The sequence below is a fragment of the Bombus terrestris genome, chromosome 3, assembly GCF_910591885.1.
Source record: "Bombus terrestris chromosome 3, iyBomTerr1.2, whole genome shotgun sequence".
In the NCBI taxonomy this organism is placed as follows: Eukaryota; Metazoa; Arthropoda; class Insecta; order Hymenoptera; family Apidae; genus Bombus; species Bombus terrestris.
The window spans coordinates 18,805,769-18,833,641 of record NC_063271.1 but is presented as its reverse complement, the minus strand read 5'-3'; the positions used below and the strand labels follow the sequence as shown (position 1 = coordinate 18,833,641).

The 27,873-nt window shown below is 30.9% G+C and overlaps 5 protein-coding genes and 1 long non-coding RNA gene across 12 annotated transcripts in view; 3 read left to right on the top strand and 3 right to left on the bottom strand.

The window, feature by feature from the left end:
* Positions 1-25: 25 nt before the first annotated feature.
* LOC100649482 (sodium/potassium-transporting ATPase subunit beta-2) lies at positions 26-6,685 on the top strand. The gene is made up of 6 exons (XM_003402814.4): positions 26-436; positions 5,020-5,160; positions 5,345-5,464; positions 5,626-5,807; positions 5,892-6,165; positions 6,351-6,685. Exons 1-6 carry the CDS (start codon positions 289-291, stop codon positions 6,452-6,454), a joined length of 969 nt encoding a protein of 322 aa, XP_003402862.1. The 5' UTR covers positions 26-288; the 3' UTR covers positions 6,455-6,685.
* A 1,806-nt stretch (positions 6,686-8,491) lies between these two features.
* Positions 8,492-17,131, bottom strand: LOC110119183 (sodium/potassium-transporting ATPase subunit beta-2). Of its 2 annotated transcripts, XM_048404584.1 has the most exons (8): positions 16,683-17,131; positions 12,393-12,533; positions 12,257-12,259; positions 11,805-11,921; positions 11,485-11,666; positions 11,179-11,280; positions 10,820-10,991; positions 8,492-9,968 (listed from the first exon to the last, which is right to left on the bottom strand). In XM_048404584.1, the coding sequence occupies exons 1-8, from the start codon at positions 16,831-16,833 to the stop codon at positions 9,856-9,858; spliced, it is 981 nt and encodes a 326-aa protein (XP_048260541.1). In that variant the 5' UTR covers positions 16,834-17,131; the 3' UTR covers positions 8,492-9,855. The 2 variants fall into 2 exon arrangements, with proteins under 2 accessions (XP_048260541.1, XP_020723627.1); XM_020867968.2 differs by lacking the exon at positions 12,257-12,259 and having other exon boundaries at positions 16,683-17,130.
* Positions 11,851-14,159, top strand: LOC125384745. The gene is made up of 2 exons (XR_007223500.1): positions 11,851-11,992; positions 12,064-14,159. It is a non-coding gene; the product is annotated as an uncharacterized LOC125384745 (long non-coding RNA).
* A 1,285-nt stretch (positions 17,132-18,416) lies between the features above and the next one.
* Positions 18,417-20,741, bottom strand: LOC100649362 (sodium/potassium-transporting ATPase subunit beta-1). The gene is made up of 7 exons (XM_020867970.2): positions 20,292-20,741; positions 19,850-20,035; positions 19,509-19,625; positions 19,216-19,388; positions 18,954-19,049; positions 18,616-18,781; positions 18,417-18,553 (listed from the first exon to the last, which is right to left on the bottom strand). Exons 1-7 carry the CDS (start codon positions 20,425-20,427, stop codon positions 18,417-18,419), a joined length of 1,011 nt encoding a protein of 336 aa, XP_020723629.1. The 5' UTR covers positions 20,428-20,741.
* Positions 20,742-20,823: 82 nt separating this feature from the next.
* On the top strand, positions 20,824-23,606 carry LOC100649607 (polymerase delta-interacting protein 3). Of its 2 annotated transcripts, none has more exons than XM_003402815.4 (7): positions 20,824-20,984; positions 21,561-21,994; positions 22,063-22,286; positions 22,371-22,426; positions 22,566-22,785; positions 22,859-23,067; positions 23,205-23,606. In XM_003402815.4, the coding sequence occupies exons 1-7, from the start codon at positions 20,908-20,910 to the stop codon at positions 23,281-23,283; spliced, it is 1,299 nt and encodes a 432-aa protein (XP_003402863.1). In that variant the 5' UTR covers positions 20,824-20,907; the 3' UTR covers positions 23,284-23,606. The 2 variants fall into 2 exon arrangements, with proteins under 2 accessions (XP_003402863.1, XP_012174577.1); XM_012319187.3 differs by having other exon boundaries at positions 20,827-20,984; positions 21,561-21,979.
* Positions 23,607-24,010: 404 nt separating this feature from the next.
* The window catches only part of LOC100646644 (U4/U6 small nuclear ribonucleoprotein Prp31), a 59,724-nt gene continuing 55,861 nt past the window's right edge, over positions 24,011-27,873 (bottom strand). For 4 of the 5 annotated variants that reach the window (XM_048404557.1, XM_048404559.1, XM_048404560.1 and 1 more), the window contains exon 7: positions 24,011-25,693. In XM_048404557.1, coding sequence (XP_048260514.1) covers positions 24,449-25,693 — 1,245 coding nt within the window. In that variant the 3' untranslated portion in view covers positions 24,011-24,448. Of the gene's footprint in view, positions 27,686-27,873 lie in introns of all 5 variants that reach the window. The other variant, XM_048404561.1, reaches the window with a different exon arrangement.

Sequence of the window (27,873 nt, the reverse complement as noted above, 5' to 3'; positions counted from 1 at the left end):
GAAAATAATAGTAGGGAAGGAGACAGAGAAGAAGCCTGCACGGATGAAGCGTGTTTAGTCAACCTGGTGGCGCTGGACAACCAACTGTCGGCGGCGGAGAAACTGTTAGCCGACTTCGAGGAACTCACGATTTCGGTGTAGCGAATCTACAGTGCTGTTGGTCGTGTTGTTCCACATACAACTGTGGATTGTTTGTCGTGCGTTCATTATACCAGAATCGCGAAGAAAATCTCAATACGTGGTTAGTGCGTAACTTTCTAGTAGAAAAAAAATTCATTTGAAAACGCGATGGTCAGCAAGGATTCGAAAATGGTCACCCCGGAGATGGCAAATCCCTATCTGAAACCGCCGAGCATGTCAACCAGCCAGTCATTAAAAACCTTTATTTACAACCGTGAGACCGGTGCCTTTTTCGGCAGAACAGCCAGTAGCTGGGGTAAGTTGTGATGATCGATTTAATCGCCGATCGAAATTGTATCGAGTATTCTATTGATTTCGGATTGAAATCGGAGCAATGATCCTTTTCGATCGATTTTTCAAAGATAAATCATTTCATTCTAATGTTGGCTTTATTTCTTATATTTAATGATGTATGCGTACATGGCAATATAGTCCTTGATAAGATGTCAACATTTCAATATTCTTTCTGTTTCGATAACTTTACAATTCATAAGAGTAGATGAATATAATTGCTTTTCCTTTAATTATAATCACTACATATAGATAATTTAAAAATATTATTTTATTATTTTCTATATGTGTTAATAAATGCACATGTAAGTGAACGCATCTCTAGAGAAATGTGCAGAATAATTCACAAAGTAAGATAGAAAATATTTTCAACAAGCACTATACATGTTCGTCATTTTATGTTAAAAACTTGTTTACTTAATATATCATTACTTTATTTGAGTAAACATTGTAAAACGTTAACTATAATGCTAAAAGTATACGTTATTTTCTAAACAGTCTCATATGTTTATTGATCTTATTTCATGGAAAAAGGAATGAAAAGGAAGAAATAGAAAGAAAGGAACTAACCTTTTTTGGTAACTTTCCAGGCAAGTAAATAGGGACAACAGGTAGAAGCTATACTATGATCACTTCGATCAACAAATATATTTTTCTTCCTTATATATAGGAATTATAAAATGTATAAAATAACTATAAACTTTATTTTCGGATATTTTCCTTCCGAAAACAAATTTCGGACTGGCGAAAGTCCGAAAATAAATTTTATAGATATTTTATAAATTTTGTGCAAATACATCAAATGAATAGCAGAATCTAGGACCTATTAATTGATTGAAGGATCATTTTTGTCCGTAGACTTCGGTTTACTAAAGCTAATTTGATCTTTCAATTACTGTTTTAATTAGTGTCGATTTTTTATCTTTTAAAACGACAAGAATGTGAAATAAAAGTTTGAAGGTAAAAGAAACACTGGCAGAAGAAACTATAGTATAAATTTTGTTAATCACGTGTTTAACATATTAAATTCATTTACATTAATATTTCAAAATATTACAAGTGCGCGTAGGAATATGTAGGTAATTTTAATTATAAATTCAGAATGCATTCTTCCATACTAAAGAATAAGTGGTATTTTAATTACTTTTTATTTCTAATAATAACACCATTTTTAAAAATGATCTAAATACAAAATTTAAAACGTAAAATATGAATTTGCATAAATATTTGCAGTCTAATTATGGCAACAATTAAGTATCCATTTCATGCTAGTTATTTATCTAGTCATCTAACATTTTAGAAATGACTTGTTTTTGCGCTATATAGATTTAAAAAATTATTTTACAAATAATCGTATTGGACAAAATATAAAAAAGCTACAAGTTTTGCTTTTTATAAATGATAGAACGTGATGTTTTATGTGATATTGCCATATATTTCAATCATTAGGTTGGCATGGTAACAGTTGGAAACACACCCTTCGGAAGGGCAGAACGCCACATTATATCAATGTTGGACGCCATATCGAAACAATGAGATTATCTGTTAACACTCGTTTGATGTTTCCAATATAGAAATCGTATTTGAATTTCCTCTCACATTATTTACTAATAGAAAATTATATCATGTACCTAACAAGTTATTTCAACCTGCAGATTTAGCTAAATTTACACCCTATATAAAAATATACACGCCATTGTCTATCGTTAGACAAATTTCATAAAATCATTGAAAAATGTACTTTTAGTTGTACGAATATTTTAAAACAAAACATTATATCTATATATATATAAATTGCGTTGAGTGTTGAGAAGCAAAGTTGCGAGAAGCAAAATATTATTAATGAGAGAGATATATAATTTCAATCAACCAAGCAGTAGCGTGCCTGGCTCTTGAAAACTGATCTGTAGAGCATCGAGTTACGAATGTTACGATAACTTGTCTGCAGTTGTTTCGATAGTACACAGAAGACCCACAAAAAGCATAGAAAGCTAGAAAGAGAAACGTGAATTTGCGTCTTCTTTCATCTAATTAGCTCAGAAGCCTGTCGTTGTTTTGCAGTTTCTTGCAAATTGTATTCACTGTTAAAATATATCCTCTACGATTTATCTCAGCCTTGAGACTAGCCTCGCCGTCATATTATATACCCTTGTATTGTTTCCTCAGTTCTCTTCAACCGCTTAGAATGTTTACTCTGTTGTGTATCTACGTATCGATGTATCATAAACTGCCGGAGTCCTCTTGTACAATTGAACTAACGTTATTAGTGTAATTTTGCAGATCATTAGTACAAATTTTACATTACAAATTGTGCGATTATCTTGTTTAATATAACGTTGTAAAATTGTAAAAGAAAAGTTTATGTCTTGCCATTTGTCAATTCACTAGTATCATTAAAATTAGCAAACTATTATGCAAGAGAGTCAGGTGAAAAGAGATGGATATTTTAATTGAAGTTTCTCATTTGTTTGCAAATAACAAAGTATACATGTACTGTTCCCCATACTAATTATAACAAATAAATAAAAAATATTAAAACATAAAGTTATGTGTTTTAAAAAAGGATCATTGAAATCAAAATGAACTCCTGGAATTAAATTTATAGAATTGTCCCAATTAAATTTAATGAATTAACGAAGAATGTAGATTTGTGAATATCTTAAATTGGACGGAAAGCAAATATAACGATTAAGCACGTGCATGTAACCTTGATTGGTTTGGCCAAAATAGAGGTAACGACAAGAAAAAAAAAAAAAAGGAAGGGAGAGAAAAAGACGGAAGCGCGAAGCGCGGCTAATTCGCGGTGCACACAACGGTTTGTTCGGCTGAATAGCAATTGTTACAACTTCCTTTAGCGCAAACGCGTACAACGAGGTCAATTGGCGTTAAATGGAGGCATTACGGCATTATGTAACTTAGGGCCATTCCGAAGGGTACACCCACGCGACCATATTATACCATAGCTTTCGTTCAGCATAGCTCTCCCGAAAATTTCGAAAATTAATTTCAAATTCGACGCTGCAATAGTTCCACTCTTCGTTCAAGAGATTTTCTTGTAGGTTCCTGAAATAACAGTTCTATATTTATTACCTCTATATCCAAAATCTAAATATGATATAAAGATTTGTTTAAGTTTTATATTTATGAAACCTAACATCATTTTAGTTAAGGGAATAATATACCACAAGGTAAGTACAGAAATGGAACCTAAGTAGGGTTTTGCTTCACCTATGAAATATTATAATGAATACTTAGAAGGAGAAGAGGAGGGTAAGGGACAAAAAGGGATGATGTGGCATGAAAAAGTCAGACAAAAACAACGAACAATGTTTTGTGTTTTGAAATAAATATATTTGAACGTTGAAGTTTCGTTTATCATTTATCAAACAGTGAGGAAAGAAAGATAAAATTAATATGAACATTTTATTCAAATATGCTTTGAAAACACTTAAGCCTTTTCTTTTTTTACCTTAAGAAGCATAAAATGTAACTTTCTGAGGCATCGATTTACAGTCTTTGTATAATACTTTGCATTTTGATTTATATGCTGTACTTTGGTATCTTGTATATACTTACAACCAATTGTAAGCAAGATAGATCACACGTACATGTTTTTCTTATCAATTTGTTAGATATGTTTCGGAAATCTGCCCGAGGTGCAAGACGTCAAGAGTCAATTGCTATGATTTTTACAATATGCTGACGTCTGGTAGATCTAATAGAATTAATCGGCGCGTGGTGGTACGCCGTGTAATATAGGTTAATTACATTAATCGTTGCCTCAATTCAAAGGAAGATCCAAGCGTGTGGTCAAGTGGAACAATTCAATTATGTACCGATTCAATGTCTCGCAAGGTCGCTTCTCGGATTCCACTCTTCACTAAAATGATCTCTTGAGTAGCGCTTTGGTACCAAGAACTTCTTAACCCTTCTGCGTTCGTACAACTGCTATCTAGTTATTATTACTCGATATAAATTTGAAGTTATGTTTTAAAAGTTTATCGCTCCTTTTACTCAATGGAATGAAGATCGAAGTTTGAAAATGGTAGGTAAATGAGAAGCATATAGATGGGAAAAGTATAAGTAGAATTAAATAGACCACATGTAGACACAAAAAAGATACAAGTTATATTCTCAATACGTAAAATTGAAAAAACATTGTTGTACTCGCGTAATATTTACAGACAATGCGCTTGTTTATGAAGGATTCGATACACGTGAATCATATTTAACAAATCAAATTTGTACTTTACTGTGAATGATACATAGTAATGTGAAACTATGCAAAAGTTGAACGGAAATGTGTATAAATTGAAAACGGAAATATGGAAAATGAGACTCGGATGTAGTACGATACGACGGCTGTGCCGTGTCGTTAATTGCTCCTCTTCAATCCTGGAAATTACTTGGATATTTTTCAATCCTTTTCTAAGCTCGGCGAGTATGAAATAGATAAAATCGGACATCAATGGACAATAATGAAATTTGATACCTTTTTCTTGTAATTAATGGTTTGAACTTGATGAATAATTAAATTTTGTTCTTCAGGTAAAATAGGATTATTCTATTTGACATTCTACGGAGTACTGGCTGCATTGGTTGCAATTTGCTTCTGGGGTTTCTTTCAAACGCTAGATCCAAGGATACCGAGGTGGCAATTAGAACGTTCAATAATCGGAACAAATCCTGGTAAATACACATTTAGCAAAATAATTGCACGTGAATATTTTTACACGTAGAAAGTACAGGACAAAACATGATAATTCACACACTTTGAAGTTTTAAAATAGAAAACTCAACAGAAACGTACTTATCAGGTTTTTCTCCTGTGATGTTCACGTGAATGTTCGTTACTGTACATCCTTATTTATAGGATTAGGATTTAGACCACAGCCACCGCTTGAAAATGTAGAAAGTACCTTAATTTGGTACAGAGGAACCGATAGCGAGAACTTTAAATTCTGGGTTGATTCTCTAGAATCGTTTCTGAAAGGTAATATTGGAATATAATATTCTTATTTAATATAATTCATATTTAATTTATAATTATATAGAATGATATTGTGACACGAAACATTTTGTATAATTTCATTTTATAATTAAATGTTACAAGGTAAGAGAACAAAGAAATTATGATCAATAATAATTTTTCAGATTACATAACGCCAGGTTCAGTTCCCGGTCTTGGTGCGAATATTAATAAATGTGATTACAATCAACCGCCACCTCCTGGTAAAGTCTGTGATGTTGACGTTAAAAATTGGTATCCTTGCACGAAAGAAAACAAGTATAATTATCATAAATCTGCACCATGTATATTCTTAAAGCTTAATAAGGTAACATTTTTGGGGCAACGTTAACTTATAGTATCCTTAAAAAGTCTGCTCTTCTATGGCTAAGGTATAAATATATATTTCTAGATATACGCTTGGAGACCGGAATTCTACAATGATACCAATTCGTTACCACAGAACATGCCTGTCGATCTCAGAGAGCATATCACCGGATTGAAGAATACTCGTCACCTTGACACGATTTGGGTATCTTGCGAAGGAGAGAATCCTGCAGATCAAGAAAATATAGGACCAATTGAGTATATCCCACGAAGAGGATTTCCCGGTTACTTTTATCCTTTCGAAAATTCAGAGGGTTACCTCAGTCCGCTGGTAGCTATACACTTCGTCCGACCTCGCAGTAAGTGTTTAAGAAATAGACAAAAATTTCGGACGGTTTTGACTCTTTAGTCCTTTAATGCTTTGACTTTTCAAATGATTAGAGAATTAATTCGATTAATCTGGACAAAGTTATACGAAGTAAATAATTTTCTTTCTACAAAGTTTTTTGAATATTTTTGTATGGAAAAATATATTTTGTTGCAGCTGGGATTTTAATAAACGTAGAGTGCAAGGCGTGGGCGAAAAACATAAAACACAGCCGTCACGACAAAATAGGTGTGGTCCATTTCGAAATGATGATAGATTAATGTCCCCTAAGTACATCTCTCTGGTCTCTCCTTTGTTAGCGTATAGAAATGCAATGTGAATCTCATGTTTTTTTTATTCTTCCACATAGCTGAACATTTTTCAAACGACTCTAGAAGCCGTCAGAAATCGATGACCGCTGCCAAAGTGTGGAAGAAACTTTCGTCAAGTACAAAGTTGAAAGGACTTTTGATGTTTGCACTATCGAAAGTCTAATTTCTATTCAATTTCTACGTACCGAGAAAAAAATGTAAAATTTCAAATCATTTTATGACTTTACACTTCTCGTTTGGTTTAGCAGGATAAAGAATTTACGAGAAACTCTACGATTAAAATAACGTTTACTCCGTTCAGGATATTAAAAATAATGTATTTATGAAGAAGAAACGAAGTATATTTATTATATATGAAAATAAGCTTCTTTATTGATAAATAATGATTATGTGTTCTAAAGTTATGTTTTAATAATGAATATAGACAATCGTTCTTTACTTAGTGCTAAACCTGAGTATAATATATCATTTCTATGTTACATTTTCAGTTGTATAATTAAGTTGTGATTAATCAATACGAATGTTGGCTTATTCCATATTTTAATTTAATTTCAATCTACTTGCATTAGTTTTGGTTTAAATAATAATTTTTGTCAATTGAATCTCATGGAAGATTGTGTTATATCTGGAATATAAATGGTAAATATTTGATGTTTTAAAACAGATGAATATATATGCCTTAAATTGTTAACATATTGAATGGAAACTAATTGCTTAAGAAACTATATTTAGGCTGCTATATAGATATTATTTTGGAGATTTTTTGTCGCGAAAATTCACATCTATTAATATCTCTTGAGAATAGATCTCTTAAATAAAATAACAAAGATAATATATATATGTATAACACGTAATATATATTTTATCTTTGTAAATATATACATATATATTTTTTTCGCTTCTGAAATATGTAAATGTATTATATGTATACATATATTTTTATAGATAAGACTTTTTTCTTTTAAACTACAGATTTTTGTCATCTATTTCAATGATATTAAACATTTACTAAAAACAATTTTTGGAAAGAAAAGACTTTAATATCTGTTTATTGATAGCAACAAGTTATATAAACAAAACTATATACCTATATGACAAACATGAAATTTTACTCAATCTTATTTCAATCTTAGTTAATGTCAATATTTTTATGTTTGTAATTCATGCAATGCGACTATTTAAATTTATTACTGCATTTATTGTTCAATATTAAAATGAGTTAATAAACTATTGCCATAGACATTCTAATCGTGACAGATTATTGGCATGTGTTATTATTTGTCTACAGCATCACATTAAAAATAATGGGTCGATAATGTTTTCTTATGTGTATGAAATTTTTATATAACTTCCATAAAATATTTTAAACATTTTAGTTATTATGAACTAAATGGGCATATGCATGTAAATATGTGGATGGTGTAAATAAATACTTATAGTCAAACGGGCATATGCATATTTTTAAGAATATCATTTAAATGAATGTTTGTAAATGTATTTATATTAATTTACATATATTTATAAGAAATCGGTACATAAAAGTATAAATTTTAATTATTATTTTCTTTTATTATCCCAGTTGGGTCGGGAATAAGTTGTTTTTGAAAATATTTTGGATTGAAAATCAGGACCGTATACTCGAATGAATGATTTACAAAATTAAATTTACATTTATGAACGAATTTATCAAAATAAGACTATATAGTTATAGATTACGTATATCATAATTAGACCCGATAATTAAAGTGAGTTCCGTATTTTGAAAATATTACAACTATATACAGAAAATAAAGTACCATTTTATAGAAGAGGAAATATTATTATTTTTTATTTCTGAAGTGCCTCGTTTGAATATGATGAGTTTTTATTCTTTCGCCATTATTTTATCAAATATGGTATTAGCTATATATAATAAATTACAAAATTTAAGATTGTAAGTGTAAAAAAACATCACAGTTTCAGCATATAATTATTATCCAGAATTTGTTCAATTTCAAAAGTTGTTTTTATTTATATGTATAGTTAGATACATCATTATTCTCATCAGCTTAAAACTAGTTCCTAGATAAGTCTGTGTAGTAAACGCTATAAACGACATAAGTACATATATTCAATAAGTACCTATATATATCTAAGTATAATGATTTGAATAATTAATTTGAATGTTGCAGAGTTTCGAGATCTTGATATTTTCCATTGGTCTCTCTTCTTAAATATTGAGTAGATCGTAAAGGATAATCTTAACTTCTTATATTTCTAGCAGGAAAGGTACTGCTATATTTTAGATATTGTTGTAGATTTTATATTGTTATTTAATTGTAATAAAAATATTACTGGGAAAACTATAGAGAAATTCGTAAACGTTTGAGCATAAGGAGAACTTGCAAAAATATTATTGTTCATATACGGAATTATTTATAGTATCTCAAAAGAACATTCTATATAGATTAAAAAATTGATTTCAAATTACTGTTTATTTTGTACCAATTTATTTTTTAATTTGATTGACATTAACTGAAGATTTAAATATAGCAAAAGCAATTCTTTTTGACTTATTATGGAAAAGATACTTAAAAATTATTTATTTGCAATATATATTATGTCTATGTACACGAGCCAATATAAATAAACAACATTGAAAATATAACGAGGTAATGACATGTTGCTTTGCATCTTTCTTACGCCTTGCTATTTATCATGATAAACCATAAAAAAAATAAAAGATATAATCGCTGTATATACAATGCATTCTTCTTTGTTCGTTTATGTTTACTCGCATAGTTAATGTTATAAGCATCATTAAATGTATAAAACAATTTCATTAATCTCACAAATCTAGTGTATTTTAAATATATTTCTCCTTTTCTTTTTATATTTCGAGGCAGAATTGCTTTTTCAAAACCATTTAATTTAATTCATAATAAGTACCAGTAGCTACATAATATATTCTCTCTTAAGATATAAACAGTTCATATGAAAAAGAAACTTTTAGTTTAATGAAATAATGTCGATAACGATTTATCTAAATTTTGTCTTTATAATCATAATAAGTGTCGATGATTAATAAATATTTTATTTTGCAGCATATTCATATCGCAGTCAACATTCAGTAGTGAAAATAACCATGGAATCAAAATGGATGCATAGCCAATCCAAAATATATATAATAGCATTTTCTGATTGCTGCTTACTCGCCTGTTATATTTATACAAATCCTAATTTTTCAATGTATGTTTCTAATTTACCAAAATTTTGTCGATTGGTTTTTCCAAATTTACAGCGTACGTAAGCATCTTGTATTCCAGCTGCTGCATGATTTTATTTTGCTTTTTGTACAAATATAAGTATGATCATTCGTCGATCATAAGTTCAAAATGTACCATGCCATGTTGCTGATCTTTGCTTGCATCATGTTTTATATTCTTTGCCCAAGCTCGACATTTCACATTGATTATTTGGTTCCCTGAAAAAGTAAATGACAATTTTTTAATAAGCCTTTCGAAAAAGGGTATTATACGAAGATCACAGTAGATAAATATACTAAGTCTATTTATATAAATATATTTTATATTCTTCCCCTGTAATCTTCATAATATGTTATGTATATCTTCATATATCAAACTATTAGATTCGAGCTTCCCAAATTTGAAGTGTTTCGATATTCTGAAACATCTCTATTCTTGTTTTCATGCTATGTTATCTGAGGCTTAAAATATTATATCTTATAAGAATCTTGCAGTGCATTGTTCATAAATGTAATTCTATTGCACCGTATTGCTTGTGTATAAAGGTGTATTGACTAATGAAGTCAATTGCGAGACGAGACAACATGTGTACGTAATTTTAAAACTGTTTGGCCGATGACACCTTTCATGTCACGATGCACTGGATTTTACTGGTTTTAGCTGGAGCGTATCATTTGCTTACTGTACACACAAGCAGGTCGGTCAATAGGTAAGTAACTAGTTAATGAAATATGAGAACGATCTGTAATCTTATTTTATCAGCTGAAAACCGATCACTTCTCATGTGTCTCGGAAATTAACGAAATGTTAAGATTTCAAAATTTAGAAACTTTATATTGAATATCTACTTCGACATGTATTTACAAGATAAAGAGGTTTGGAATTTCATAATCGTATTTAAATAGTAAAGGTTTCAAGATTTGGAATTTCATTTCGAAGATTTCCTCCAACGATGAGGTCTAAACAACAATAATAAGGTTTAAACAATAAAGAGTTGCAGATTTGAAACTTCATATCGAAAATGCCTTCTAAGATGTATTTAAACAATAAAAAGTTGTAATCTACTTACTTGCTGGCCGAAGGAAATGCACAGCAGCAACGGGACTTAAATAACCAGGAATATTTTGGTATGGATAATAATATCCTGGAAATCCGTGACTTTCGGGATAATAGTTCAATTCACCAATTATTTCATTATCATGAGGATATGCACCTTCGCAAGATACCCACACGGTATTTAGCTGCAAGAACAAAAGAAGTAGGTATAAAATGCTATACTAATTGGCAAATTTTATCTTTATACATTTCTCTGCCTATATTTATTTTATATAATTTGTTCTATATTCAAATATATTCAATCATTTTTACAGTACTTTTGAAATGTGTTTTAAATATCAACTGATACAATTAACTGACCGACTAACTAACCCATGAACTGTTGATTGATTTAATATGTTGCACAAGATTTGGTGGCATATCGCTCGGTAAATCTTTGGTGTCGTTATAATATTCTGGCACCCAACCATATATCTGAAAAGTAACATGTTCATAAATTAGTTGATATATACAGGCAAACATTACAATAAGTATGATAAAATAATACCAAATAAAGTTCTACGTTAATTACGATTTAAATTCGATAAAGTCGTTCAAATTATTTTTAATTATTATTTTTTGCATGACCAATAAAGTGTATTATTGGTGGAATCAGTGAGTAATAGAACCATAATATACCCTATTTAATTTAATAAAAACACAAGGAGCTGAGTTGTTGAAACCATATTGCTGACTAGGTGAGCAGGGTCCCCAGTTGTTCACATCAACTGCACAAACATGCCCAGGCTTAACTGGCGTGTTATAATTACAAATCTGTTGATTTCTACCACCATTTGGTAATGTCGACGAATTAATATATTCTACGGAAAATGAGCACTATTAATATCGTGATAATTCTTTAACATGTAAGTATTTAATTTAATATACGATATATTGTATAGCTAACAAAATTATTGGTTAATGTAGTCATTCTACTATCGATATATGTTATAATTTACCTTCTAAAAATTTATCTAATAAGCCCGTCCACTTCTGCACCGAGTTGGGATCTGACGAACTATACCAAATTAAGGATCTTTCATCAGTGTTTTCGGAAATCGGCCGAAATCCTAGGCCTATGAACAATTAAAAATATCCTACTGTTAGTCATTATATAATAATGATATTCGCGGTACTTTCTCAAATGGTGAGTAAAACAAATTATACAAGATATTCTACCTAAGCATGAGTAAATTAAACATCTCCGTTATTTTCAAGGATATGAAAAAGATTTATTTGCAAAAGTGATATTGTATGGAGAAGACCATGCTAGTAATCACTTTTTTGTAAGTGGAAGATTTATGGAAATTTCAAGGTCAGCATTAGCTTTTTGAATTATACGTGAATAACATAAAGTTAAATATATCATTTTGTTTTATACGATCGATGCGTTTGTTATGCATGTACTTACTATCTTTGATTATCGAAATTAGTGTTCGATTTTCATGCAAGCGACCAGCATGATATAAGGAATAACGAGCTGATTTTCACTTTTATGAAGTATACTTATATTTTTCAAATATATAGTAGAGAATATATAAATTTACCTGGATTAGTTCCTATTATACTTTCCTCCAGAATCCACCTTGGTTTTTCATAACTTAGTGTAGCTAACAGTCCTTTCATGCAAATAGCAAAGAGCAAGGCCAACACGCTGAAGAAGCAAGCATAGAATGCTCCAGTGATGGCTGGAATAAAAACGATTGTTTTATATTATTGTACTCAATAAATTAAGGAAGAAGTTTCAGCTATTTCTATTCCACTTTATTACTAAATACTTTGTACGTGAAAATAATTTACCATTATGTCCTAGGTTACTTGGTGCAATAGACGCAACTTGTATGAATGAAATATGCAAATTATTTCAAATAATTTTAGCTTTTCATTTTGCGTAATACAGCCTTAATAGTTATAAAAGCACGTGGCCTCGAAAATTTTCATGATTTCAACGATTGAAAGGAAAATATTTAAAGCGTGGGCACTGTGCCAAAGTCTGATCTAAATATAGTTCCTTTTTTAAGAGTAGTATACGCCACTGTGATGGTTACTTCTGCTTCTTGTTCTTGATCGCGAACAATTTCTAAACGTATATTCATTTTCTATATATATATATATATATATAATTAAAGTTGATAGTACTCGAATATTAATTAAACGGCAGAAATTAAATTGATTACATTTTATCGCTATAGATAAAACTGACTATATTTAATTAATATACTATTGTTTCACTAGCATTCTATTGCTAAAATGAAATATCAGAAATTAAAGTAAAGTAGAACAATACTGCGTCTGAAAATAGTGTGGCAAGTGTAGATATAATAATTATAGGCTCAGAAATCCATATTTATCACAGTGGCTCAACCTGTTCTACAGGATACGGAATAATCATTGTGTGTGTACACTGCATACATATAATGAAACATTTACAGATTCAAAACACGTTTCTTGTTTCGGTTGAATGACACGAAATGGGCAAAAACCTGATTGCAACGTTTTACTAATTGTTAAAAATATTGGCATATCCAGGCAATTTGTATTTTACGTAAATTTTATACTTTATTGATAGACGTAATATGTAGGCAAGAAAATACATCGATGTTAAAATTGATGTTAGCCTTACGTACAATGACACACGAGAAAAACAGCCTTTCAAATGTACTGTTTTGCAATTCTTATTTTCTGTTTTGAATGGGAGAATGAAGAATATTTTTTCGTCAACATGTTCGCTAGTGGGTCTGTGCGTACGGTAACTAAGTAAATTCGCAGTAATTGCAGTAGTTAAAACTTCCTATCTTTTTTTCCATTTCCAGGGCTCAATTTATTATTTGTCGACTGAGTCGCAAAATTTAACGACACTGGGAACACGTGTGGCTATTTACGCATACGTGCTAACAACATGAAATACGAGTGTTTAAAATTCAAATTACTTCGGCCTTTATTTTTCCTGTTCATTTATACATCTGATACATTAATAGGACAGGAAGATTGTGGTTCAAACATCATTGCTTCAAGATAGTTGAAATAGTAAGAATTAGGATCGAATATTCTTTATTTGACGTGAAAATAATACAAAATATATCAAATAATTATTTCGAATAAAGTAAGAAATATATTTGAAGATGATATTCTTTGCAAATAAATTCCAAAATCTTATCCGAGAAATAAATTATTTTACAATATGATTTTTTGTAACAGGTATTATAAGTATCGCATTATATGCTCTTACCGCATTAGAAGAGATTAGAAGCATTAATATCAATAAATCGTGACAGAAGTTACTTCCGCTCTAATAAATCTTATTCTTTCTTCTTCTCGCTCGCCTGTTCTTTCACTTTCTCCTTTCTTTTCTCTTTCTCTTTTCCACACAGAGAAAATCTGATAAAAGTAAAAGGTATAAACATGTTTTCAAGATAAATCCACTTACCCGTCACCGAAAGTTACAAAACCAAAAAACAAGTTTTGTAATGTACCTACTATATATTTTCTATTTAATTTATTGGGCAATTCATTATCTCCCAAATTGAGGAATATTCTGCGTGGATTTTAATAAACTTTGTACACCAAGCTTATTAGCTTATTAAATGTTATTGTTGTAGCTTATTGAATAAATTTTGTACATCAAGCTTTTATTTATTATTTTTATAAAAAAATAAATATCCATGAGTTCTATCAAGGCTGATAAAAATAATATAAATTTACATAAACCGATCTTGATAAAATTATACCCAATTCTATCGCGCGAAACAAGTAGAATGGTATGTATCGATATCGAAGGTTAATACCTATAGATATACATAGATGATAATTCGCGTAGGTTTCGAATGATTTATAGCAGAGATTATATAAACCTTCAATTTAAACTTAATATATAACATCGATATACACACGCATACACGTCACAGAACACCAATTATTTTTAGCATATTTAACACTAATATTGACATTTTACTTGAGTTTTAAAAGACGAAAATAACTATTGCATTAATATTGGATTAAATGGAATTGTATGACTAAATTATGCTATAAATCGGTTGTAACTTTTCAAACAGGTACTGAGACTCCAATATGCAGTTATTCCTAATGCAGTTTTGATTGCGTGTTCGGTTAAATATATATTCAGGAGCAGCATGCACATGTTTCTTTGCTCGATAAACTACTCAGGACTTGAAGTTGATTCTGGAAAATGTTGCTTTTTTGCTATCAGATCTATAAAAAGATACATTTTTTTGTTGATTGATTGTTTTGATTTATTTTATCCGATAAAAGATCGATAAAAAAATGTGTATGAGAAAATTTGATATACGATCCGAAATTATTCGACGCAATAAAAATTCAAATTTTTGCTTGCCATTAATCGATGTTCGCGTCTTACACTCTAAAATAAACTTTATGTAAAACTTAGTCTTCGTGAACCTGAATTTATTACGTACATACATACAGGTAATGTTTGAAATGTAATTTAGAAATGCTTGGTTGCTGCTAGTCATCTATATTATGTTAATACGTTTTAAGGTTCGTGTATTATTTGCGTAATCCCGCTGTGGAAACTTTCCACTTTCTTTTTTAATATTGAGGGAATTTATCGATGTACTATCGTATGTCACCAGATATATAAATTATCTACCGTTAGGTATTCTGTAATTAAAGGGGAATATTACTCAGATGGCACTACAAGATAAGTTGTAGCTAGTGGCTATGTACCGTGTAATTATTTTAACCTATCGGTATTTAAAAGTACAGCAGTTTAAGCGAAAAAATGATTGTGATTTATCTTCTATATAAATAATTTCAGAAAACGAACAATTGTTGAATTAAGAATGCAATATAAAATATTGTGTATTTTTCGTAGTAGTTATAAAAATTCAACGTATCTGTGTGTTACTTCGTTCTATTTTTCTTTTCTTGGTTTTCGCTGACTGAAATGCAACAAAGTTTGTAGTTATATGAACGTATCGAAGCGGCTTAGAAACAAATAAAGCAAAGTGAACAAAGTAGAGAAAGATATTTAAACTATTCTAAACGTGTATCAGAATTGATCATTATTGAAACTAACAGTGCGTTTTTCAGCATTGTGATAAAGTAATGAATTAAAGTTCAACGAAGCTTTAAAAATTTGTGTAAGAATCTGTATAAGTGTACAAGCCGGATTAATATAATTTCTACTTTCTTATCGTAACTAATACAGAGCAGTCGAGAGTTTCAATACCATTGATAACAATTAAACCTGTTAGTATTATATATAGTACGTCTTACAGTTATCTTCGAACTTTTTATTTAGTTCGAGCTAACGCGAATTCTATCGTTTCTTTCATTCCGACTTAACCTCGCCGATACTTATTTCCGGTCTTCTTATTATTGCAAACAACACACACACACGCGCGCGCGCGCGTGTGCGCGCATGAATCTTTGATACATTTTACAATGTATCAAAAACAGAATACGAATGTGCGTATTTATATAAAATGCATTAAATTTCTCTTTTGAATAAGCGCGAAAGACAGTCGGATTATGAGAAACATCGAGAATACTACGAACTCATCCCGTTGGTATGTAACAAAGTCAAGGAAGCCCTAATTCTCGGTACTTGATTTAAACATTCAGCTTGACTTCACGCTTATCTCGTTGACATAGGGGTTAAGAATTTCAAAAATGATTTATCACTAAAAGGTTACTAACATATAATAATATAACAATATCAATTCGAATTAAAACGACAGAGCACAACAGGATCGAAACGCGTCTATGTAGCTCGAAGCACATGCTATTCATGCGCTCATATAAACATACCGTTCGTTCAATGGTCTCTAATTATTAAATTATAAGAGAATAATTACCCCATTTCTTCCCCGTGTGGCCGCAGTAAGTGCCTTCGACTGGATCGTGAATGAAATCTCGGAGAGCTTCCCAGCGCGTCTTTTGGTCGGGTGCTCGCTTGTAATCGATCTCATAAGTACCATTCTGCAATTGCTTGCCCGGCATGTTCATCTCAGCGACTATCTCGTGTAACACTTGCGCAACTCTATCACTCGATTTTAACGCGAATCTCTCGATAAAAATACCTTTCGATCGTGTCTCAACGTTATATTTATTACGTATGAAAAACGGACCTAGTATGAAAAACTGTAAGCTCGGTTCGTCTCGTTCAGCGAAGTTGTATTCCGCTTGAGCTGAAACAGCTCACTACTCTCGCTATCTCGGAGACAGCTAAGCGATACCGCGTGTATCCAAGCTCGGTAGCGGTGGCGCAACCACGATCGGTCGCGGCCCTACGTCTACCGATCGAGTAGTGGGAAACGCTAAGATATATCAGAGAGCCCACACTCGTTGCTTTATGGTTGACTCACACCTAGACACATCGAGAGCTCCTTCCCCCGGGTATTGTTTCATATCAATCGATCAGTCTCATGACTGGATCACTATTTCACCGGATAATATACGTATGCAATATTTTCTTATCTGGTAAATAAAGCTACATATTCGTTAGACCGGATGTTACGCGCGAATCGAAGATCGATTTCCTCCACTATTCCTCTCTTCGAGACTATCCCATTATTATAGTAATTTTATTTGAATTATTTAACCTTGCTATATTCTTCTTACTTCTTCATCGTGTTTCTATCTCTTCGAAGTTCTGTCCTACGATTGAATTGGCGTTAAAACGGCTATAATGGAATGTATTGAACTTTGAAAGCCCCTGTATAACGCTCGTAACAGGACGATCGCAGTATGTCCTCGTTTACGGAAAATACCGCTTAAACATCGTTGATATTTTAATATACAGTGAATACACAAGTAAATCACCGAGTATTTTCTTTACGTCATTTATATCGATGCAATATATGCGTACTAGATTTATGGAAATTATCAAGAATTCGTACTATTCTGTGTAATCGATTAATAAGCTATTTTATTATAAAGCAGATGATGGCTTTTAAAATTTACATTTAAATTGTAATTTCTATTATCACTTACTAGCTGTTAAATTAATAAGACAAACATAATTTTTTCGTAACTATGTTCGAAGTAAAAAGAGTATTTACTATTCAAACATACTCTACAAATTGCTATCTTATATTTTTAATCGTCGCCGTCAATTTCATTCGCAATTTCTTAAATAGTGATTTATTAATACGTATTGTACCTTGTTTTCATTCAAATGATACGCGGCAATTATATCACGAGATATTAGATTTTATCTTTTCGATTTTAGATTATGTAATCGCGTACAGATCAGAAGCAGCGAAGGTCAAACTATTTCACGTGTTTCTTATCGTAAGATACATAAAACATACCGTGGATCACGCTTTACTGTAAATTGGATTTCACACGTTTTAGTTGGAACGAATCTCTCTGTATGGCCACGCATAAGATCGAATATTATTGCAATTAAATGACAAAAATTGAATTGCCGACGAGCAAAATTTTTTCTTCGCATTTATCTTTTATATCCTTATACCTATTTAAAATATTTCGTACGATTTTTTATACCATAAAAATTGCAAAAAATTCTTATCGCCTTCCATGATTGTATAGCGAATTTAATTCCCTAATAAAAAGTTAACTTATCATTAAACAAACGAATTATTAGAAATAGTAAATTTCTCTCTTGTTTTACCTGTCATTATTTGAAAATCTAATGAATAACGGCGATATTGTTCGATATTGTAAGCCCATAAATAACATTCCACTGTCACTAGTCTATTTCCTGCAGTAATTGCAAAAATAATAATAATACATAAGTTGGCGAAATAGAAGCTTCATACTTACGTGTTAAATTTCTAAATTTTAATGCGACAATAGGGGAGAGATAACCTGGTTGTCCGGTAAACGGAAAATATTGAACTGGAAATGCAGGATTTGGAATGTATTCTATCTCTCCGATGTGTTCTTTATCAACGTTATTTGCTCCATCGCATGATAACCAAATGTAAGGCTTACAAAAAATGCATTTAAATATTTCGCTTATATTTAATAAGACAGAATATGTACAATTAATATGTATAATTAATAAGAGAGAATGTATTCGTAAACATAATAAGTAGAAATAAAAGAAATAAAATTATAGTAATAGTAATAATTATAGTAGCTTATTTACTAAATGAAACCTTTGTAGATTTTCGTACTGCTTTCTTCAATTTATCTGGCATATGATCTGGCAGATTCGAAGAATTATTATAATATTCAGGTATCCAATCGAACCTCTACAACATATATATATATTATATTATATATTAATATATATATATATTAATTTGAATATTAATTATGATATATATCATATATTTGAATGTGTGCATTTTTCACACTTAAAAATTGTTTATAAATGCAGATATAAACATCCGCAGTTTATACTTATGAGAAAATTACTTTATTAAATTTAATAAGAACACAAGGTTGGAACGGTTTTGTATATCCGTATGGAGGCTTGCTACAAATTCCAAGAGATTTTATATCAAAAAAGCAAGGTTTTTTATTATGATTTGTCTTTGCATGTTTATTCTGACAATGTAAGTCATAGTTCGACATATTCTTATGATATTCTAAAATAAAAAATGTTAAGAATTATAAGAACTTATAAACAAGAATGAGTAAAAGGTGAGAGATGTTACAAATAAAAATAATATATATATATATATATACACATGTATTTCGCAAGATACCTTGTAAAAAATCAGACAAGGCTCGAATATATCTGTCCGGTCTGGTGCTGCTAAGTAAATTGCTCACAGCAATAATAGGTGATGCAGCTGATATGCTGTTTGGTTTAAAAACTATTCCTTTAGAAAGATTTTACTTAATATGAGCGTCCATATTGGGTGCATTATTAATTAATTTAACATTATTCTTGTAAATAATCTTGTGACAAATCAAGTTACAAGAATAAAATATATCCATTATTGCAATATTATACAGGATAAAGATTTATTGAAAAATAAATTATTTGATTTCTATGTTTGCAAATAATTTTTGCAAAATTATTTTGTTTTAATATTATTGATACCTGGACTACCAAAAGCAGAACGGGAAAGACGTACGCTCCTTGCGGAAATAGATTGTGTAATTTGACCAGAGTATTGAAAATATGGTCTATCTAGCTTAGAAACATAATCTATACTGATCTTCATTTGTATTGCGAATATTGATCCCAAAACGGCAAAGAAGAACAAATAAAATATTCCTAGTTGACCTACATTTCAAATATATGTTTTACGTTAACACGTTTAATCGCACAAGGCTATATTCTCCATGAATCATAACATAACAGAGCGTACAAAAACCGGATGTAACTAAATTAATACAATGCATCAGTCGTCACATTCATTTCTATGTTCATCTCATAAAATTTTATTTTTTCCGAACTATGCTGAGTTATGTGAACAGAAATACTAAATTATAGCATAAAATAAAACTAGAATGCTTGTTCGAATTATTTATGACGTTACCCCATTCTTTCGCTGTTCTGTCAAGAAATGCCTTTCGATTATTATCCCAAATAAACCGCAGAAAGTTTCGAAGAGGTCCTAAATCGGGTTGCGGTATTCGACTTTTATAATACTCTTCATCATGTAAAATTACCATATCGAGGACTGATTTATATCTTTAATTTGAAGTTATGAGAGGAAAGTTGACGAAAAAGTTATTCTAGTTTTTGAAGTTAGTTATTTTTAACAATCTTTCGTGCATTTATTTTGAACTGACTTCAAGGAAAGATACATTTTCGCGCGATACATAGACAGATTTAAATATTTCAGTGAACAAATATATATGTGTTAAAAATAATTCCATAATTTGCATATATAATAGTGTTAAGGAAATATATATGAGTAATATTTTTATCATTAATTAAACTTTCCTTACATTGTACATATTTTAAACATTTTCTTTTCGATATGATACAGAAGGGTTCCTAGAATTCGTTAGAAATAACGTTAAACCAGTTAAACATAGTAATTATATGAGAATTCTCCTTAAATTGTAAGGTGGCCTACATAGTTGGATATCGCATGTATCTTCGATTCCATGATTCGCGTCAGTTTCGGGTAGTTGGATTGTTACGGTATGGCTGATGTGGGTCTAAGTTTAGATGACATAATTAAAAAATCAAAATCATCAGGAATGAGAAGCAGAGGTGGAAGGTGAGACAATTTAAAAAAATCAGTAATAAATTTGACTCTATTGTGACTGCTATATTATCGATTTCTTCATAACCTTAAAAAAATGAGTTTGCAATTATCAAAAAGAAAATTTCGTTTTTAAAATATTATCTGGCAACAATTTTCAAGATTTTTCATTTCATGCATAATATTGCTTTTTTTTTTTATCAATTTTTCTGTTATTTTATTGGTTCGACAGATTTATTTCATAATTTGTGATTAATGAAAAAATACATTTTAAGTTGGAAGCTTTTCTATAGTATTGTCAGGAATGATTAAAAATTTGTATTATTTTTTTACAGACTTCTAAATAATCGTTATTTATATATATTTTCTTATTATTTCGTTTCAATAACATACATAGCAATTACTATTTACTATAAAACAGTGTTGTAATCTGATTAACATTTGTTTATTGATATCTAACCTTAGTCTGTATTATTATTATTATTTCAGTATGACATTGTATTACGCGAACATTTATTCTTAGAAATGTATTACAGAAATTAAATATAATGAGTATGAAAGTTAACTGTCACTTTCCCATGTTCTATATAGTATCCGAAGAGGTATTAATAGGGGTGCACGTGCTAATGGTTCACTAAGAGGACGAGGTTCACAAGTTATTACTGATGCACGATTTAAAATTATACAAAAGAATCGGGAGAAACTTACAGATGCAAGAGATAAACTTGCAGAAATTGCCAAACAAAGTGATGCCAGATTAAAGTTGGATAAGATTCGTGCATCGCAGCTTAAGAAAATAAAAGCACAGATACCTGGCATATCTCAAAAAACAGGTCGTAATGGAAGACTGTCTTTATCAACTAATAAAGTGCCTCCAATTATGCCACATACCGTAGCACCAAATATTCCAAATAATTATATGCCACCATCTACTAGGGCAGTGGGTTATAGGTCACATCCAATTGCAGAAACTCATTACATGGGAGATATGAACATGGATTTTATTGATGGTACAAAGAAAATTGGTATACATATTTAAATTGGTTTGTAGTGATCAATGTGCAGGATTATTTAATGTCTTTCTGTATCTTAGATTATATGATGGAGTCAGCACCTTTAAGAAGAACAGTAAGTAACGAATATGCTCCTACACCACCCCCACCTCCTCCAGCTTTCAGTATTAAACCAACATCTTCATACACATGGGTAAAACCAACAAGCAGTAACGTAATAAGAATTGTACCTTCTCGTAAACCTGATGATGATCGAGAACGTGAAAGAGCAAGAGATTATAAAGTTATTGCACGTTTTCCAATGGTAATTGTTGTTACATATACTGCTGTTTGTCATGTTAGTTCTTTAATTTTGGACTTTAAAATTATTTGTAATTAATGATTTCAGACAAAACCTGCTTCTCCCTCATATAAGGAAGATTGGACTTTTGGTACAAAGTCAAGGTATATTTTTTTTATTGATTTTGTTCAAATTATTATTGTAACAAATAAAATAAAAAAATATGTAACAAATTTCATTTTATTTTATTTTATTAAATAAAATTTGTTACATATAATATTTGACTTATTGTTACTTTTACAGGACTATATTAGCAGAAGATGCAACAGATTCAAAGTATTATGATTCAAGAAGTCATAGAGATATTGGAGTAAAATCAAGACTAGATTCAGTTCCGAGTAAATCGCGAAATATAGGTGTTTTACCTCGATCCAAAACAAGCTCCACTTCGTCATCACAATCAACTGGTTATCGGATTGTAGTATCAAATTTACAAGCAAATGTCACTCAAGAAGATATCAAGGTATAATCGAGTCAGGAGCATTAAGCGTATTTAATTCTAGCTCAACTAAAGAAGAAATATTCGTATATTACAGGAATTATTTGAGGATGTAGGAGAATTATTAGTATCCAGATTAGTACGACCAGGTACAGCAGAAGTAATTTATAAAACATTAAAGGATGCTACTAAAGCTGTTGAAACTTATCATAATAGACAATTAGATGGACACCCTATGAAGTGTCTCCTTGTAAATCCACGACCAAAAAATAATCCAACTGGACCAGCCGTTAGGTCTCTTACAGAGTAAGTATAATATTTTGTTATTATGACGAAATACTATTATGGTAAAAGAAGATTAAGTGAGAGGCTTTGTCATATTTTGTTACGACTACGAAGTTTGAGTAGCGAATAAATATTTCCATTTTTATGTACTTTTATAGATCCAGAAGAAGTGTTAGTTCAAGTTATGTACAACCAAGTTTAGGAGCAGTACACCGTGCATTGTTCGATGATTCTTAATCAAATATATTTCAATTTTAATCATAAAATGCCATATATAATGGTAAAAGTTTTTATTCTAAATATTTTTAAAAGAGAAGGAAATAGAAAAGGAATCAAGAGATTAAATGATGTGTACTGAGAACACACATTTGGAGAAAGGAGTTCTAACTGGAAATTGTATTTATAAAATTTCATGTATCCTATTTTTAATCTATATTACAATTGAACGAAATTAGCTCAATAGCAAATGAATTAAATGTTGTTATAAAGGACAGACACAAGAATGCTTATTGTACATTTAATATAGTCAAATAAAACAACAAGCATTTAGGAATTTTTAATACTTCGTACTACGTTGTCAATGAGATCTCGAAAATTGAAGAAAAATGTTCGGATTAGATTGGAATTAAAGTGCAAAAAGTATATACTCGTCGTTCAGAGTATTTTATAACGTAACGTAATGGTAAATAAAAGAATAGCAAGACTATTTACAGGATGCTGTAGAGAAAGGAATTAGATGTTATTGCGATAGAATATGCTGACTATGATGAAGGTTTTATTTACTTGGTATAATAAGATGATCACAATATTGTTGTAATTTATAGCTATCAAATATAGAAGCTAATACTCTGTACATGCTATTAATGAAATGGACTATTGTGAGTTCTCTTGGAAATAGATATCAAGTTATGGGAGGAAGTTGGAGCAAGTATTTGGAATAATTGACAATTATAATTCGGCATAGTAAATGGCACATAAATAATTTTATTCCTGGTTACAACTACAATTTCTAAAGAAAAACGAACTCGCGAGGCACGACTCGATTTATCTTACTTATAAATCTCTTTCAGATATTATTGAATATATTAAAGTTATGTACCTTGGTTACCCACACACATTCACATGAAAAAACATATACAATTAAGATACAAAATACAATAAAAAATTAATGTCAAATAGTTTAGTATCTAGTACAGACGTTACTCACAATCGCTTCTCTTAGATATTCACAAGGTAGCACTGATTATCAATACTGAATAATTATTTCGGAAATAATTTAAATCATGTTCTAAGTATTTATTTGACATTAAATACTTAAAAAATTTGGAACTTAATCTCATTTGACTATATCTTACGCATAAAAGTTTCTTCTTCATTTAAAGGTATCGCGTATATGAATATTTTAACTTCTACGACTATTACTCATTTTAGACCTATTTGGCAATCGAAGAACTTCTGCGTAAGACATTTCTAAACGTTTTAATCTGGCGACTTCTTCAGACGCAGTGCTCGGTTTATAGTCTCTGTACTCGAAACTACTGTTCTGTTGATCATTGTTTTTCTGTATGTACACGTTATTTGAATGTTTTCCGGAATTGGGTGATTCTTTCGTTTTATTCGCATAACTGTATCCATTACAGACGAGACTACCATTTTGATTGGCGATTGTGAAAGGTCTGAACTTTTTCTTTCCACCGCTGTTCGACTTTGGCGGGATGGACTTAGGGTTTGTCGTCGGAACCACATCAGGCGTCGTTGGTCTCTCGTTATACGACAATTTTCTATTAACATTTTTCTTTGAGGCTTTCTTTTTATAATTAAGCGCTATATAAACCGTGCGATCCGTGTCTCGAATAATATCGTTTCTAATTTTTGCCTGCGCAATTGTAGTTGTCTCGGTATTTTGTTGTTCTTTAACCCCGTTCGATGAGACAGGCAGGTGTACTCTGTAAGGCGGTTCAGATACGGCGGAGGAGAACATGGATGAAGTGACGCTCTGATTATCATCCGTAGTCTCGCTTGGAACGTCCTCTTGGAGTAGAATCGGGGATTGCTGTTGAGAAGCTGTCGTACTCGTAGAATCATCCAGCAATGGTAATTTTTCTCCTTCGTCTTTGGCCTCCGCCGCTCGTTTAAGGACGCTGAATATTTCGCTGAATAATTGCCTGTATTCCGGTGTTTTCCTAAATCTACTCTCGAACGGGCTGTTATCGTCATAAATACTGAACTTGCAATCTTCTCCGTCCGCGATAGAACAAAGGAAGGAGCCGGGCCTTCCTTCCGTTTGCGTCGCTTTATTGCTCGTCTCGTCCGAGAATCCAGAAGACGAAGTCTCGGCTTCGGAGAAGTCTGTGGGTGTAGCCGAGAGTATCTTCTTACCGCATATTTCAGTTTTGGCACGTGTAGCGTTTCCACTGGCAGGTTTCGTCGGCTCTTGTTGAATCTCTGTTTCCAACGTCGGAGCATGAAAGCTGTTAAATTCGCCCGACATCTCTAGTTCTTCTTGCAACGACATAGGCGTTGGCACGCTGTCCTTTCGTCGTAGAGCCGAGCGTCTTTGAACTTCTAACAAAGCTTGGTATTTTTCTACTAGCACTCTGTAGGGATTCTTCAAGTCGCTTTGTCCTTCGTGTTCTTCGTTCGTATCCTGGAAGCAAAATAGTCGTTTTATACATAGGGATTTCGTGGCAGTATCATAAATCTTCAAGATTAATGCAAAGTAAAATTATGAAAAATATCAGACGTAACAAAATATGTAGTGGGTAACGATAATTTTGTTCCGAAACTAAAATTTTGTTCCTTCAACTAAAGCTTCATTTTGATATATAATAAATTAAAATAATGGGTTTTTATTAGCTTGTAGGAAAAATTGATGATGTAACGATTCATCAGCATGAAGAAAATATAGTGGAAGTTCGTTTATATCAATGGAATTGTAGTAGTGCCTAATTAAGAACTTTAACTGGCATAATAAGATGTGAATAGGGGCATCCTTTCCGAAATTATTATGTTTTTAAGAGAAAATGCGAAAACTTCTTATATGAATATAAACTCTTATTAATCGAACGAAAAATCATAGGTAGTGAAGAGAAATCTTATTATATGAACGACCTATGTACAACTTGTATGAACCAATTTGCCCCCCGATAGTTTCATATAAACGTGGTTGTATTACATTAAAGAAAAAACATCTACATCATTTAAAAATGCAAGGATTCTTGGATGAAAGGTACAGGAAACGCCAGATTTATAGGATGTTAAATAAAAACAACGATATTTGTTGTAAAAATATGTTTTATTCAATATCATATAAATCTGGCACTTACATTGTACAATGCAATTTTAACAAATAACAAATCGACTAGATATGCTAACAAATTGGTTCATGCTCAAAGTTGAATTAACAACTTCAGAAAGTAAATGCGGCGAAGCAAACTTAACTGTAAAAAAAAAGAAATAAATAAATAAATAATAAGCAACATCACCAAATCCGACCTATTCGAATTTCACACGATAACTAATTGCACATGGAAATAACTTATTCGCTAATTCGTTAATTTAACACAGTCTTTTTATTCTTTGGAAATTAAACTCTTTCTCCTCTTTTCTTTTTAAAGATATGTGTAATATCTACCTATTCCGGGGATACTAACTAGTTTCCTCATCTATTAATATTTTTCACGTGCGAAAACTTTTTCATTGATACGTGACATTTTTCAATCATCAAAATATACGACTAATCATCCTAGAGCCATGCTTTGATACGATCCTTGCTAACTTACGATATTAAATTCGTTATACGTTAGATTCGTAGTAATGTAAGTGCTCAGTTATAATTGTCATCATCATGCTCTTTACCTACACCATTTTCAATCAGCCTTATTGAAGTCTAATAACTTTGTTATCTAACTCCAAACTTAAACATTTTTCTGTACCTATCAATTTCGTCCCAAAATTTTTTAAATAATGGTACAAAATTAGGAACAACCTAATCACAAGCCGCAAACATCTACAATCTAGAAACTACAGAAAACTACAAAAAACTAAAAAATAAAAGTAAAAGTTGCTTAATTACAGTAGTCACCGGTATAAGGATAAATATTATACTCTGACTTTAATTTTAGTTGAATGAAAAATTTCATTAGAGTTTTGAATTAAATATCGGAATTTAATCAAAGCTAATGGCATTTTCGATTATAGTTAGTAGTACGATATGTTTGTAATCAAAAAATTGATGAAGCTTTAAGTTAAATTTAACTTTGATACGTAACTTTTGTCAAGTAGATGGCAAATAATTGTCTTTCGATAACATGTTATCTAACATGTAAAATACTAATTGCATCGAGTCTGTTTAGCTTTCAATTATTTACTGTTGTCTCTACGCGCTTTCTATAGTTTAAAGCAGCTAATTACTACTTTTTGATGGCAACACTTTTCTTAAAATGAAAATTGGTATTCGGAACGGTTTCAATAACAATGGCATAACACACTCGTTTTTTATGTACCATATCGTATGAAAGAAAACAAAAATTAACGACGGTGTTTTCCATATACACGCGAAAGTTGTCCACAACAGCATACGAAATTCTTTATTCTCTTTATTTGCCTTGGATTTCTTAATCTTTGTTGGAAGTGTCTCCTAAAGCAAATAAAATTAAATTACTTTTGAATCTACTCGCGTAACTAAGAAGCTTTTACTAGATATATAGTGAAAAACAGAAGTATTGGCATGGACCAAAATTTCCTATAAAATACGGCATAAATTATAAAACATACCATCCATCTAAAATCATATCGTCGGGATATTATTTTGCGGGACGTACAAAA